General features: G+C 40.7%; 1 protein-coding gene across 2 annotated transcripts; it reads left to right on the top strand.

Annotated features, from left to right (window-relative positions):
* The first annotated feature begins 300 nt into the window (after positions 1-300).
* Positions 301-13,162, top strand: LOC139584001 (proteasome subunit alpha type-1-like). Of its 2 annotated transcripts, none has more exons than XM_071415509.1 (10): positions 301-413; positions 2,344-2,388; positions 2,547-2,648; positions 2,839-2,942; positions 3,304-3,392; positions 3,651-3,721; positions 3,856-3,985; positions 5,787-5,866; positions 6,059-6,163; positions 12,877-13,162. In XM_071415509.1, the coding sequence occupies exons 1-10, from the start codon at positions 411-413 to the stop codon at positions 12,934-12,936; spliced, it is 789 nt and encodes a 262-aa protein (XP_071271610.1). In that variant the 5' UTR covers positions 301-410; the 3' UTR covers positions 12,937-13,162. The 2 variants fall into 2 exon arrangements, with proteins under 2 accessions (XP_071271610.1, XP_071271611.1); XM_071415510.1 differs by having other exon boundaries at positions 407-583.
* The last annotated feature ends 32 nt before the right edge of the window (positions 13,163-13,194 follow it).

Raw genomic sequence — 13,194 nt, 5'->3', positions numbered from 1 at the left:
TGTTGTTGTTGACATTCAAAGTGCTCATCTAGGCACACTGCAATTATGCCTGTCATTGCAACAACAAAAAAATGCTATAACAAAATGTTGTTTGCTTGTATTACTGCAAGTATTTTATTCTAGTTATTGCAACCTCCGAGGACCATGAATGTGAAATAAACTTGAATGTTTTTTTTTATTACATTCATCAAAAATCTAAATTTACTTTCAGAATTGACAGGAATCGTGGCATTAAAAAGTACATTTGACATAGATAGCTGTCTTTGGTCAAGTCAAAATGAGTAAAGTTTCCAATCTTTGATGACATTTCGATTTTTCATCGACTGGACAGACTTCTGAGATCTACTGCTTTGCCTTACGTCACATATTTAGGAAAATAAATCAAACCAAGTCACAGTTCAGCAGCAGAGATGGTAAGAGTGTATAAATTAGGCGTTTTGTTTGAAGCTTGAATATTTGCTTAAATAATACAGATTGCATACATTGAATGACAAAGGTGTTTGATAAGGATGCTAGCTATCACTCGTTAAAATAGATAACGTTAGCTAGTCTATGAACACCAACGTTACGAAACGAGTGCACTGTGAGTAAGCATAAAACATAGCTACTATAGTAGCGTCTATGGAAGTTTATGATTTTGCACGAGTTAGCTAGCTACTGCCTTATTGGCAAACTAGCTAGCTGTAACAATAGATTCAATAAAGTATCCAACCTAGTTTATGTAGCTAGCTAGGAGCTAACATAGCTAGCTAACGGTAGCTAATTTAGATGGCTGGCTAGCTACCTAGCTGTGTTAGCTAGTTAGCCTAGTAAATGTTGAGTGTTTCACTTCCGTTACCCAACTTTTACCGAATGCCGGTTCTTTGCAGTCTACCTTACCTATGGATGCAAAGGCAAATTGAAAACTTCTAGCTAACTAGATGCTTTCTTCCAACTGTTTGGGACCAGCTACTTTGTTGCTTGAACAAAGCTATCATGCCTATTGTACCTCTGAAACTACAAACGTGTTCGACGTCATGAGAGGTGCACCCATAGAAGTCCTGTTCTAATTCTATGGATGCACCCATGAACCAGAATCTGGCTTTACAGGAAACGTTATGGCGAATCTCCTTTAAACCCAGGAAGCAGCTATTCAACTTGCCATTAACCAGCTTTTCAAATTTAATAACGTTAAAATACGTTCGTTACTCAACAAATATGGAGTTTAAAAAAAACTGGTGTAAAAATACTTTAAAGTACTTCAAGTACTACTTAAGTAGTTTTTTGGGGTATATGTACTTTAATTTACTATTTATATTTTTGACAGCTTACTCCACTTACGTTCTATTCCTAAAGAAAATAATGTAGTTTTTACTCCATACATTTTCCCTGACACCCAAAAGTACTCTTTACATTTCGAATGCTTAGCAGGACAGGAAAATGGTTAAATTCACACACATCAAGAGAACATACCTGGTCATCCCTACTGCCTCATATCTGGCGGACTTACTAAATCTAAATGCTTAATTTGTAAATTATGTCTGAGTGTTGTCCCTAAAAAACAAGAAAATCGGTCCGTCTGGTTTGCTTAATATAATGAATGTGAAATGATTTTTAAGTATATTTAAAACCAAATACTTTTAGACTTTTACTCAAGTAGTATTTTACTGGGTGACTTTTACTTGAGTAATTTTCTATTAAGGTATCTTTACTTTTACTCAAGTAAAACAATTGGGTACCTTTTCCACCACTGCAAGCAACTGAAGAAAAAAATCCTATTCGACACTCGCGTCCCAAGGATCCCAGAGAGCCCTAACCTGACTGCATGCACAGGTTGTAAGTCGACAACAGCTCAATACATTGGAGGTGCCGAAGAGGCCTTTTTTCCCATTACATAAAACTTTTTATTTAGACCTTTTTTGGAAGTACATATCATCCGTGATAGCAGTAAATGACGATAGTTGCTAATTGAAACTTAATTTGGTGAGTAATAAACGTATTTTGAGATTATTACGCTTGAAAAGCAGGTCAATGGCTGCTTCCTGGGCTTAAAGGAGATTCGCCATATCACCTGTTCCTGTAAGGGCAGATTCTGGTTCAGATGCACCCCTATGACAGGTGGCTGTAAACAAAGCCACAAGGTTGCTTTCTAGCTGGCTCTATATTTTATTTATAGCAATGCAATACCTTTGTCTGGAAGAGTCTAGGGTGGCAAGCACATTCTGTGTTGAGGTGCAGTCCACAACAGTTTTTTGGTTGATAACTCATTGCAATGCAAGATAACTACGTAAGTAAAACATTTCTAGACAAATGTACATTGAAAATATTGACACTACTGCCTTCTCTCTCTCTCTCTCTCTGTAGTTCCGTAACCAGTACGACAACGATGTCACAGTATGGAGTCCCCAGGTGAGGGATTTCTTTTTGCCTTATACGGTCGTTATTTCTTGCAACTTCCTCACGTACTCACGAGTGTGAACATTCAAATTAATCTAAATGTTTAGGGAATGAGGTTCCCTGCAGTGTCTCCCAAATAAGTTAACGTTATCAATGCACTTGTGTTTCAGGGGCGCATTCACCAGATCGAATACGCCATGGAGGCGGTGAAACAAGGTTCGGCTACAGTGGGGCTCAAGTCCAGAACCCATGCAGTCCTGGTTGCTCTCAAGGTATTCCCCGTTAATATCCCAGTTCTATTCTACACTGACAGTTTTGGTTTTTCAAGAGTTACATAGGAGTTACACTGGGGTATCAGGAAAACGGTATGTCTTTTACCTGCTGCATTGGATGCGTGGCGTGAGCCACTCGCAGTGACTGTCAATGGGCTGTCAAGTGAGACTGGTGTTTGTTTCTCCACAGCGAGCCCAGTCAGAGCTGGCTGCTCACCAGAAGAAGATCCTCCACGTTGATGAACACATTGGCATCTCCATTGCCGGGCTGACTGCAGATGCCAGGCTCCTCTGGTACCATTTACATTTTTTTAAACATTTGAGTCATTTAGTAGACGCTCTTATCCAGAGCGACTTACAGGAACAATTAGGGTTAAGTACCTTGCTCAAGGGCACATTGACAGATTTTTCACCTAGTCAGCTCGAGGTTTAGAATCAGCAACCTTTCGGTTACTGGCCCAACGCTCTTAACCGCTAGGGTACCTGCCGCACACTAGGCTATCTACAACACACACACACACACACACCTTGGTGTCCAGTTGTAGAAATAAAATGTATGAAAAACCATGTGTCTGTGTGCAATGTATATCCACTGTAATTTGTGTCAAGATAACCACTTCTAACCACTTCTTTCCCCTTCTATCTTCTTCAACAGTAACTTCATGAGGCAGGAATGCCTGGACTCCAGGTTCGTGTTTGACAGGCCTCTCCCAGCATCGCGCCTCGTCACGCTCATCGGAAGCAGTATCCTTTCAGTCATGCGTTCAATTATTGATCCCTAGAAGCCCGCGCCCAGTTTGCCATGCGTTAACATTTTGCTGAGTTTAGGACAGTCCTAGGGGACCCCAAACAATCCGTTTGAAAGTTTGATACTCCAATAAAAATGTATGCAATGTGTCAATGTCAAAAATGACACTATCGTGAGTTAAGCGGTGAGGTTTGGGAAATGGCGCGCTGTGCTCTCTAGACAGTTGACAAGGTAACCCTTGACCAGTCCCTCAGAAACTCAAATTCCCACACAGAGGTATGGAAGAAGACCCTATGGTGTGGGACTGCTTATCGCTGGCTACGATGTAAGTTATCTCTGTCATCTTTTAAGGGAAACTATGTATGCTGATCAAGGTGTGTAAAACTCTGTATTTGTGATTCTTAAAGCAATAGTTATTAGTAATGTGAAGCAACAAAGTCATTTGGTCTCTTCTTGTAGGACATGGGGCCTCATATCTTCCAGACCTGCCCCTCTGCAAACTACTTTGACTGCAAAGCCATGTCCATTGGAGCTCGCTCCCAGTCTGCCCGCACATACCTAGAGAGACACATGGACACCTTCCTGGACTGTGAGAGCATGCAGACACACACACTATATTTGTGGTTTTCACAATTACTAACACAAATGCATACCTATGTGTCTACTACACATATAAAGTAGATACTGTTTGAGGCTTTTTCTCTGTAGCATATCTCACTCGCACACACCTACAGTTGAAGTCGAAGTTTACATACACTTATGTTGGAGTCATTAAAACTCGTTTTTCAACCACTCCACAAATTTCTTGTTAACAAACTATAGTTTTGGCAAGTCGATTAGGACATCTACTTTGTGCATGACACAAGTAATTTTTCCAACAATTGTTTACAGACAGGTTATTTCACTTATAATTCACTATCACAATTCCAGTGGGTCAGAAGTTTACATACACTAAATTGACTGTGCCTTTAAACAGCTTGGAAAATTCCAGAAAATTATGTCATGGCTTTAGAAGCTTCTGATAGGCTAATTGACATAATTTGAGTCAATTGGAGGTGTACCTGTGGATGTATTTCAAGGCCTACCTTCAAACTCAGTGCCTCTTTGCTTGACATCATGGGAAAATCAAAATAAATCAGCAAAGAACTCAGAAAACAATTGTAGACCTCCACAAGTCTGGTTCATCCTTGGGAGCAATTTCAAAACGCCTGAAGGTACCACTTTCATCTGTACAAACAATAGTACACAAGTATAAACACCGTGGGACCACGCAACCGTCATACTGCTCAGGAAGGAGACACGTTCTGTCTCCTAGAGATGAACGTACTTTGGTGCGAAAAGTGCAAATCAATCCCAGAACAACAGCAAAGGACCATGTAAAGATGCTGGAGGAAACGGGTACAAAAGTATCTATATCCACAGTAAAACGAGTCCTATATCGACATAACCTGAAAGGCTGCTCATCAAGGAAGAAGCTACTGCTCCAAAACCGCCATAAAAAAGCCAGAAAGTTTGCAACTGCACATGGGGACAAAGATTGTACTTTTTGTAGAAATGTCCTCTGGTTTGATGAAACAAAAATAGAACTGTTTGGTCATAATGACCATCGTTATGTTTGGAGGAAAAAGGGGGAGGCTTGCAAGCCGAAGAACACCATCCCAACCGTGAAGCACGGGGGTGGCAGCATCATGTTGTGGGGGTGCTTTGCTGCAGGAGGGACTGGTACACTTCACAAAATAGATGGCATCATGAGGAGGAAAATTATGTGGATATATTGAAGCAACATCTCAAGACAAATGAGGTCTTCAAATGGACAATGACCCCAAGCATACTTCCAAAGTTGTGGCAAAATGGCTTAAGGACAACAAAGTCAAGGTATTGGAGGGGCCATCACAAAACCCTGAGCTTAATCCTATAGAAAATTTGTGGGCAGAACTGAAAAGCGTGTGCGAGCAAGGAGGCCTACAAACCTGACTCAGTTACACCAGCTCTGTCAGGAGGAATGGGCCAAAATAAACCCAACTTATTGTGGGAAGCTTGTGGAAGGCTACCTGAAACATTTGACCCAAGTTAAACAATTTAAAGGCAATGCTACCAAATACTAATTGAGTGTATGTAGACTTCTGACCCACTGGGAATGTGATGAAATAAATAAAAGCTTAAATAAATCATTCTCTCTACTATCATTCTGACATTTCACATTCTTAAAATAAAGTGGTGATCCTAACAGACCTAAAACAGGGATTCTTAACTAGGATTAAATGTCAGGAATTGTGAAAAACTGAGCTTAAATGTATTTGGCTAAGGTGTATGTAAACTTCTGACTTCAACTGTACACAACTCAGCACCTGCTCTGTGCATTTATCCTTTTGTCCATTGCATTGACTCAGGTAATCTGAATGAGCTGGTCAGGCATGGTCTGCTTGGGCTCAGAGAAACACTCCCAGCTGAACAGGACCTCACCACTAAGGTAAGCTTATATGGCTCAACCAACCTGTCATAGCCCTCATGTTCCCCACAGTACAGGGCTGTGTTCATTAGGGCACCCAACAGAAATGTTTAAAAAAGTTTTGCAACATGAAAATAAAATGGAGTCCCTCTCTGTTTGGTGCCTAATGAACATATCCCTGGGCTTTACTGAGTAGCTCTCCCTGCCTTTCAGAATGTCTCAATCGGCATTGTGGGGAAAGACATGGAGTTCACCATCTACGACGATGAGGACGTGGGTCCTTTCCTTGAGGGTCTGGAGGAGAGGCCACAGAGAAAGGTAAGAGTCGACTTGGAGTTACTGTGGAAAGTGGTTGGATTAATGCTAGCCTGGATCCACACTGAAACAGAACAATTAATTTGGTATCCAGGCTAGGATAAGGCACTCTCAAAGATATTTGTAGATGAGATTATAATAATATTATAGAATGGTTAACAAACATCACAAATTTCACTTGAAGGTCCCGAACAGTCAAAATCATGTTTTTCATGAAATTGGATGACATTTGGATGAAACCAGATTAATCAGATGTATTTATCAAGCCCTTTTTAGATCAACAGATTAGATCAAACCGAGCCTAAAACACCAGAGAGCAAGCAATCCAGATCAAAGTAGGAAAAATACCTGCCTCTAAAGTTCGACCATAAAGTGTATTTATTTGGCTTTTTTATTATTTTTATTACAGTAGTTACATAGCAAGAATAAAGTAATTTGATATACATTACCGGTCAAAAGTTTGGACACCTATTCATTCAAGGGTTGTTCTTATTTTTTTAAACTATTTTCTGTGTTGTAGAATAATAGTGAATACATCAGAACTATTAAATAACACATATGCAATCATGTAGTAATCAAAAAAAAAATGTACAGATCAAAATACATTTTATATCTGAGATTCTTCAAAGTAGCCACCCTTTGCCTTGATGACAGCTTTGCACACTCTTGGCATTCTCTCAACCAGTTTCATGAGGTAGTCACCTAGAATGCATTTCAATTAACAGGTGTGCCTTGTTAAAAGTTAATTTGTGGAATTTCTTTCCTCCTTAATGCGTTTGAGCCAATCAATTGTTGTGACAAGGTATGGTTGGTATACAGAAGATAGCCCTATTTGGTTAAAAGACCAAGTCCATATTATGGCAAGAACAGCTCAAATAAGCAAAGAGAAACGACAGTCCATCATTACTTTAAGACATGAAGGTCAGTCAATCCGGGAAATTTCAAGAACTTTTAAAGTTTCTTCAAGTGCAGTCGCAAAAGCCATCAAGCGCTATGATGAAACTGTCTCTTATGAGGACCGCCACAGGAAAGGAAGACCCAGAGAAACCTTTGCAGCAGAGGAAAAGTTTATTAAAGTTACCAGCCTCAGAAATTGCAGCCCAAATAAATGCATACACTATTCAGAAGAGACTGTGTGAATCTGGCCTTCATGGTCGAATTGCTGCAAAGAAACCAATACCGCCAACCCCTCTTTTACGCTGCTGCTACTCTCTGTTTATCATCTATGCATAGTCACTTTAACTATACCTAGATGTACATATTAGCCTGACTAACCAGTGCCCCCGCACATTGACTCTGTACCGGTACCACCTGTATATAGCCGCGCTACTGTTATTTTCACTGTCATTTTACGGTTTATTTTAAATTTTTTACTTATCTATTGTTTACCTAATACCTATTTTTTACTTAAAAATTGCACTGTTGTTTTTGGGCTTGTAAGTAAGCATGTGACAAACTTTTTGATTTGATTACTAAATGACACCAATAATAAGAAGAGACTTGCTTGGGCCAAGGAACACAAGCAATGGATATTAGACCGATGGAAATCTTTCCTTTGTTCTGAGGAGTCCAAATTTGAGATTTTTGGTTCAAACCGCTGTGTCTTCGTGAGACATAGAGTAGGAGAAAGGATCGCTGCATGTGTGGTTCCCACTGTGAAGCATGGAGGAGGAGGTGTGATTGTGTGGGGGTGCTTTGTGGGTGACACTGTCTGGGATTTATTTAGAATTCAAGGCACACTTAACCAGCATGGCTACCACAGCATTCTCCAGCGATACGCCATCCCATTTGGGTTGCGCTTAGTGGGACTATCATTTGTTTTTCAACACGACAATGACCCAACACACCTCCAGGCTGTTTGAGGGCTATTTGACCACAAAGGAGAGTGATGGAGTGCTGCATCAGATGATCTGGCCTCCACAATCGCCTGACCTCAACCCAATTGAGATGTTTGGGATGAGTTGGACCGCAGAGTGAAGGAAAAGCAGCCAACAAGTGCTCAGCATATGTGGGAACTCCTTCAAGACTGTTGGAAAAGCATTCCAGGTGAAGCTGGTTGAGAGAATGCCTAGAGTGTGCAAAGCTGTCATCAAGTCAAAGGGTGGCTATTTGAAGAATCTCAGATATAAAATGTATTTTGATCTGTACATTTTTTTTTTTTTTACTACATGATTCAATATGTGTTATTTCATAGTTTTGATGTCTTCACTCTCATTCTACAATGTAGAAAATAGTACAAATAAAGAAAATCCCTTGAATGAGTAGATGTGTCCAAACTTTTGACTGGTACTGTACATTATATCTAGGTAGATAGTACTTATACATGTTTTCAGTCATAACTATTATAGAACAACTTTTAAACACACCCACCAGCTACTCTCAGTCCATCTCACCTATCTCCGTAAACCACCCTCTTATGATTTGCATGTGCCATATATTTTTCAACTGTGCTGTGATGTTTCACATAATTTCTGAATCTGTCTAATCGCATAGTATCTACAGGTTGTAAGTCAATGATAAATATTTGTTTTAAAAGTATTATATTGAGTTACATTTCATATAAGGAAATCAGTCCATTTTTAAATAAATTCATTAGTCCCAAATCTATGGATTTCACATGACTGGGCAGAAGCGCATCCATGGGAGAGCATAGGCCCACCCACTGAGGAGCCAAGCCCAGTCAGAGTTTTAACCCCACAAGGGCTTCATTAGACAGAAATACTCCTCAGTTTCATTAGCTGTCCGGCTGGCTGGTCTTGGATGATTCCGCAGGTGAAGAAGCCGGGTGTGTAGGTCCTGGGCTGGCGTGGCTACACGTGGTTTGCATTTGTGAGGCCGGTTGGATGTACTGCCAAATTCTCTAAAAAGACAGAGGAGGCTTATGGTAGAGAAATGAACATTGAATTCTCTGGCAACAGCTCTGGTAAACATTCCTCCAGTCAACATGCCAATTGCACGCTCCTTCAGAACTTGAGACATTGTGTTTTCGGATAAAACAGCACATTTTAGTGGCCTTTTATTGTCCCCAGCACAGTGTTTTATTTTATTTTAACTAGGCAAGTCAGTTAAGAACAAATTCTTATTTTCAATGACGGCCTAGGAACAGTGGGTTAACTGACTTGTTCAGGGGCAGAACGACAGCTCGGGATTTGATCTTACAACCTTCCGGTTACTAGTCCAACGCTCTAACCACTAGGCTATCCATAAGGTGTATTTTTCTATGTTTTTTTATAATCAAATTCTTGCATAAGTTCCTTGATGTGGAATAGAGTTCCATGTAGTCATGGCTCAATGTAGTACTGTGTGCCTCACATAGTCCGTTCTGGACTTGGGGACTGTGAATTCCTTTTGTGGAATGTCTTGTTTGGTATGCATGGGTGTCCGAGCTGTGCGCCTAGTAGTTCAAACAGACAGCTCGGTACATTCAACATATCAATCAATACCTCTCACAAATACAAGTAGTGATGAAGTCAATCTTTCCACTTTGAGCCAGGAGAGATTGACATGCATATTATTAATATTAGCTCTCTGTGTACATCCAAGGGCCAGCCGTGCTGCCCTGTTCTGGGCCAATTGCAATTTTACTAAGTCCCTTTTTGTGGCACCTGACCACACTACTGAACAGTAGTCCAGGTGTGATTAAAACTAGGGCCTTTAGGACCTGCCTTTGTTGATAGTGCTGTTAAGAAGGTAGAGCTGTGCTTTATTATGGACAGAGTTCTCCCCATCTTAGCTACCATGACAATTTACAATCCAGGGTTACTCCAAGCAGTTTTGTCACCTCAACTTGCTCATTTCCACATTATTCATTACAAGATTTAGCTGAGGTTTAGGGTTCAGTGAAGGATTTATCCCAAATACAATGCTTTTAGTTTTAGAAATATTTAGGACTAACTTGTTCCTTGCCACCCACTCTGAAACTAACTGCAGCTCTTTGTTAAGTGTTGCAGTCATTTCAGTCGCTGTAGTAGCTGACATGTATAGTGTCGAGTCATGCGCATACATAGACACATAGGCTTTACTTAAAGCCAGTGGCATGTCATTAGTAAAGATTTAAAGTAAGGGGTCTAGACAGCTGCCCTGGGAAATTCCTGATTCTACCTGGATTATGTTGGAGAGGCTTCCATTAAAAAACACCCTCTGTGTTCTGTTACAGGTAACTCTTTATCCACAATATAGCAGTGGATGTGAAGCCATAACACGTTTTTCCAGCAGCAGACTATGATCAAGAATGTCAAAAGCCGCACTGAAGTCTTAACAGTTTAGAAGGGAGGAACTCAAACTTGTATTCCTTAGGCTGGGATCCGCACTATGCAGCTGTTGCAACCGCACATTTTTCACTGGCTGTCTACTGGTGCGAATTCATTATGCCCATTCTGTTGAAAAACGTTTCATAAATGTGACGAAACGGGGAGGGACCTACCTGAGTTTGTCCAATAGAAACTTTAGTTTTGCTCTGTTTGCTTCCATTTGGTTCTTAAACGGTAAACTGTTTCATAATGAATACACCCCTTGTTGCAAAAACAATGATTGATAGGCAGCTTAAACTGCTTCAATTCAACCATTATTGGGTTAATGTGTGTGTGTGTGTGTGTATTTTAACCCAATAATGGTTTTATATATATATATATACATATACATTTATACATTTGCAATCCATCAAACGTATTTTGGTGTGTCATCATAGTGGTTTCTGTGGTCAGACTTGCTCAGGCGGAAAACTATCTTAAACGTGCTCCTTTTTTCAATGTTGATTTTGAATGTCATTGAGATTTTTTTTTACACCTTTCTGTTTTCGCAAACATCCTTTCTGAATTAAAAAGTAATCATCTACTTTTTCAAAAGTATCTAATCTTGTTACAATATTTTTTCTGGTTACTGATTAAGTTTGTTTTGTAATCCGTCACTCCCCAACCCTGCTTATAGGTTTCTGCTTTCATCTGTGTCAGCTGCACTTGGATCGGGAGGGACTCCACATCATCCAGCATACATCAACCATTCAATTTAGCTTATTTCTTTCCATTTCTTTGGCGAAAGTCAATTTTTCATTTCCACCACCAACCGATGGTGGCTCCGCCTCCGCCATTGTCTTCTTGCTCGTGCCTCTCAGTACACACAACTGTCGTCAACCCCTGCTAGTTTGTAGCCAGCTCGAGGTGTCACTGGTTCGCTATGTCAGAGATACCCACCCACTTTTGAGACTGTGATTCAGGAGGCGGGATGGAGGCAGGATTATTAAGGGCTTTTCATGACATCACAAAAAGTATAATTTTAATACACCAATGGTAACATCTTATTCTCTTACCTAACTTAAACAAGTACCACCATGTAACCAACATAGCAGAAGGCGTGTTGTTTACATAGCTAGGTAGCTAGTCTACTGGTGCAGAAATTTGACTGCAGTGTGTCAGTAAATATTTTTTTGAAAGTATATTCTTCTAATGTTTCTGCTTTCATCTGTGTCTGGTGTTAGCAATTTTTTTCCCCTGGTGTTAGCTAGTAACTGGCTAGCTAGATCTTCAGCCAGCATGTTCAGATATGCTGTGGCGTACAAACTGGTATCAATTGGTATCAAGGAACCTGACGTTTGCCAGGAAAACATTCCCCACACCATTACACCACCGCCACCAGCCTGTACCATTGACACTTACGCCAAATCCTGACTGCCATCAGCATGACGCAACATGAACCAGGATTTGTCGGACCGGGCGATGCTTTTCCACTGCTCAAATGTCCAGTGTTGGTGATCACGTGCCCACTGGATCCACTTCTTGTTTTTAGAGGATGAGAGGGGAACCTGGTGTGGGTGTCTGCTGCAATAGCCCATCCGTGACAAGGACCGACTAGTTTTGCGACCAGTTCTACTGTGCTGTTATTTGCCTGTTTGTGGCCCGCCTGTTCGCTTTACGATTCTTGCCATTCTCTTTCGACCTCTCATCAATAAGCTGTTTTCACCCACAGGATTGCTGTTGACTGGATGTTTTTTGGTTTGTCGCACCATTCACGATAACCCCGAGACACAGTCATGCATGAAAAGCCCAGGAGGCCGGCCGTTTCCGAGATACTGAACCGGCACGACCTGCACCAACGATCATACCACACTCGGTGGCTTAGGTCACTCGTTTTGCCCATTCTAGCGTTCAGTCAAACAGTAACTGAATGCCTCGATGCCTGCTTTATAGATCAAGCCACTGCCATGTGACTCACTGTCTGTAGGAGGGAACCTAATAAACTAGCCACTGAGTATGTATGTATATATTTAATGAAAAGTACCCAGACCTCACCCTGAAATTGTCCAAGATGAACTAGCTAGCTTGATAAACAGTGCTGCCAATTCCATTTGAATTTGCTAGCTAAACTATACAGACTACATTTTGTCTATTGATACTGTTACAATAACCAAACAGTTGGATATAAACAAATCAGTAGTGAAACCATTATGTGGTGTATGATAGGATTGGATGTTGCATGCAATTTCAATGTTGATTTGTGTATCAGCAAATTTGCTTGAGATAATCTCACTGCAACACTGCGTCCATGTTGCTTGACATAGGCATTTTCACAGAACCTAAAGTTAAGGTGAGCTTCCCTCTCACTCAGTATCTTTTCAGACTTCCTGGTAGTTTGACATAAGAAAGTACTTTATTTTTTATTTTCCATTTTTATCTGAACGGTAGCCAATCAAGATATGATGTGTCCCGCCTTGTGTGTCCTAGGTTATCGAGGCTGCAGATGAGCCTGCAGCAGACAAACCGGATGAGCCAATGGATATCTGAGACTGAGGATGCAGAATGATGACACACTTTGTCACACTGCGGTGGCCAGAAACCAAATCCAGCTCAGCACCCCTCGCTGAACTGCCATGGGTCAATTCTGTGCAGTGACAATGTGCTACTCAATGAAAATAAGTTAATTGTACGCTTTCCGCTAATAAAATTGGATGTTGCTTTTCTATTGGTAGAATGTTACGTTCTGTAAGTAATACACCTTTTTTCTCAAATAGCTGCCATTGTTGTTTTTGTTTGTCACATACT

Source organism: Salvelinus alpinus, chromosome 9, assembly GCF_045679555.1.
Source record: "Salvelinus alpinus chromosome 9, SLU_Salpinus.1, whole genome shotgun sequence".
NCBI classification, from domain to species: domain Eukaryota; kingdom Metazoa; phylum Chordata; class Actinopteri; order Salmoniformes; family Salmonidae; genus Salvelinus; species Salvelinus alpinus.
Note: the sequence above shows the minus strand (reverse complement) of the source record. Positions and strands in the feature narration are given on the sequence as shown.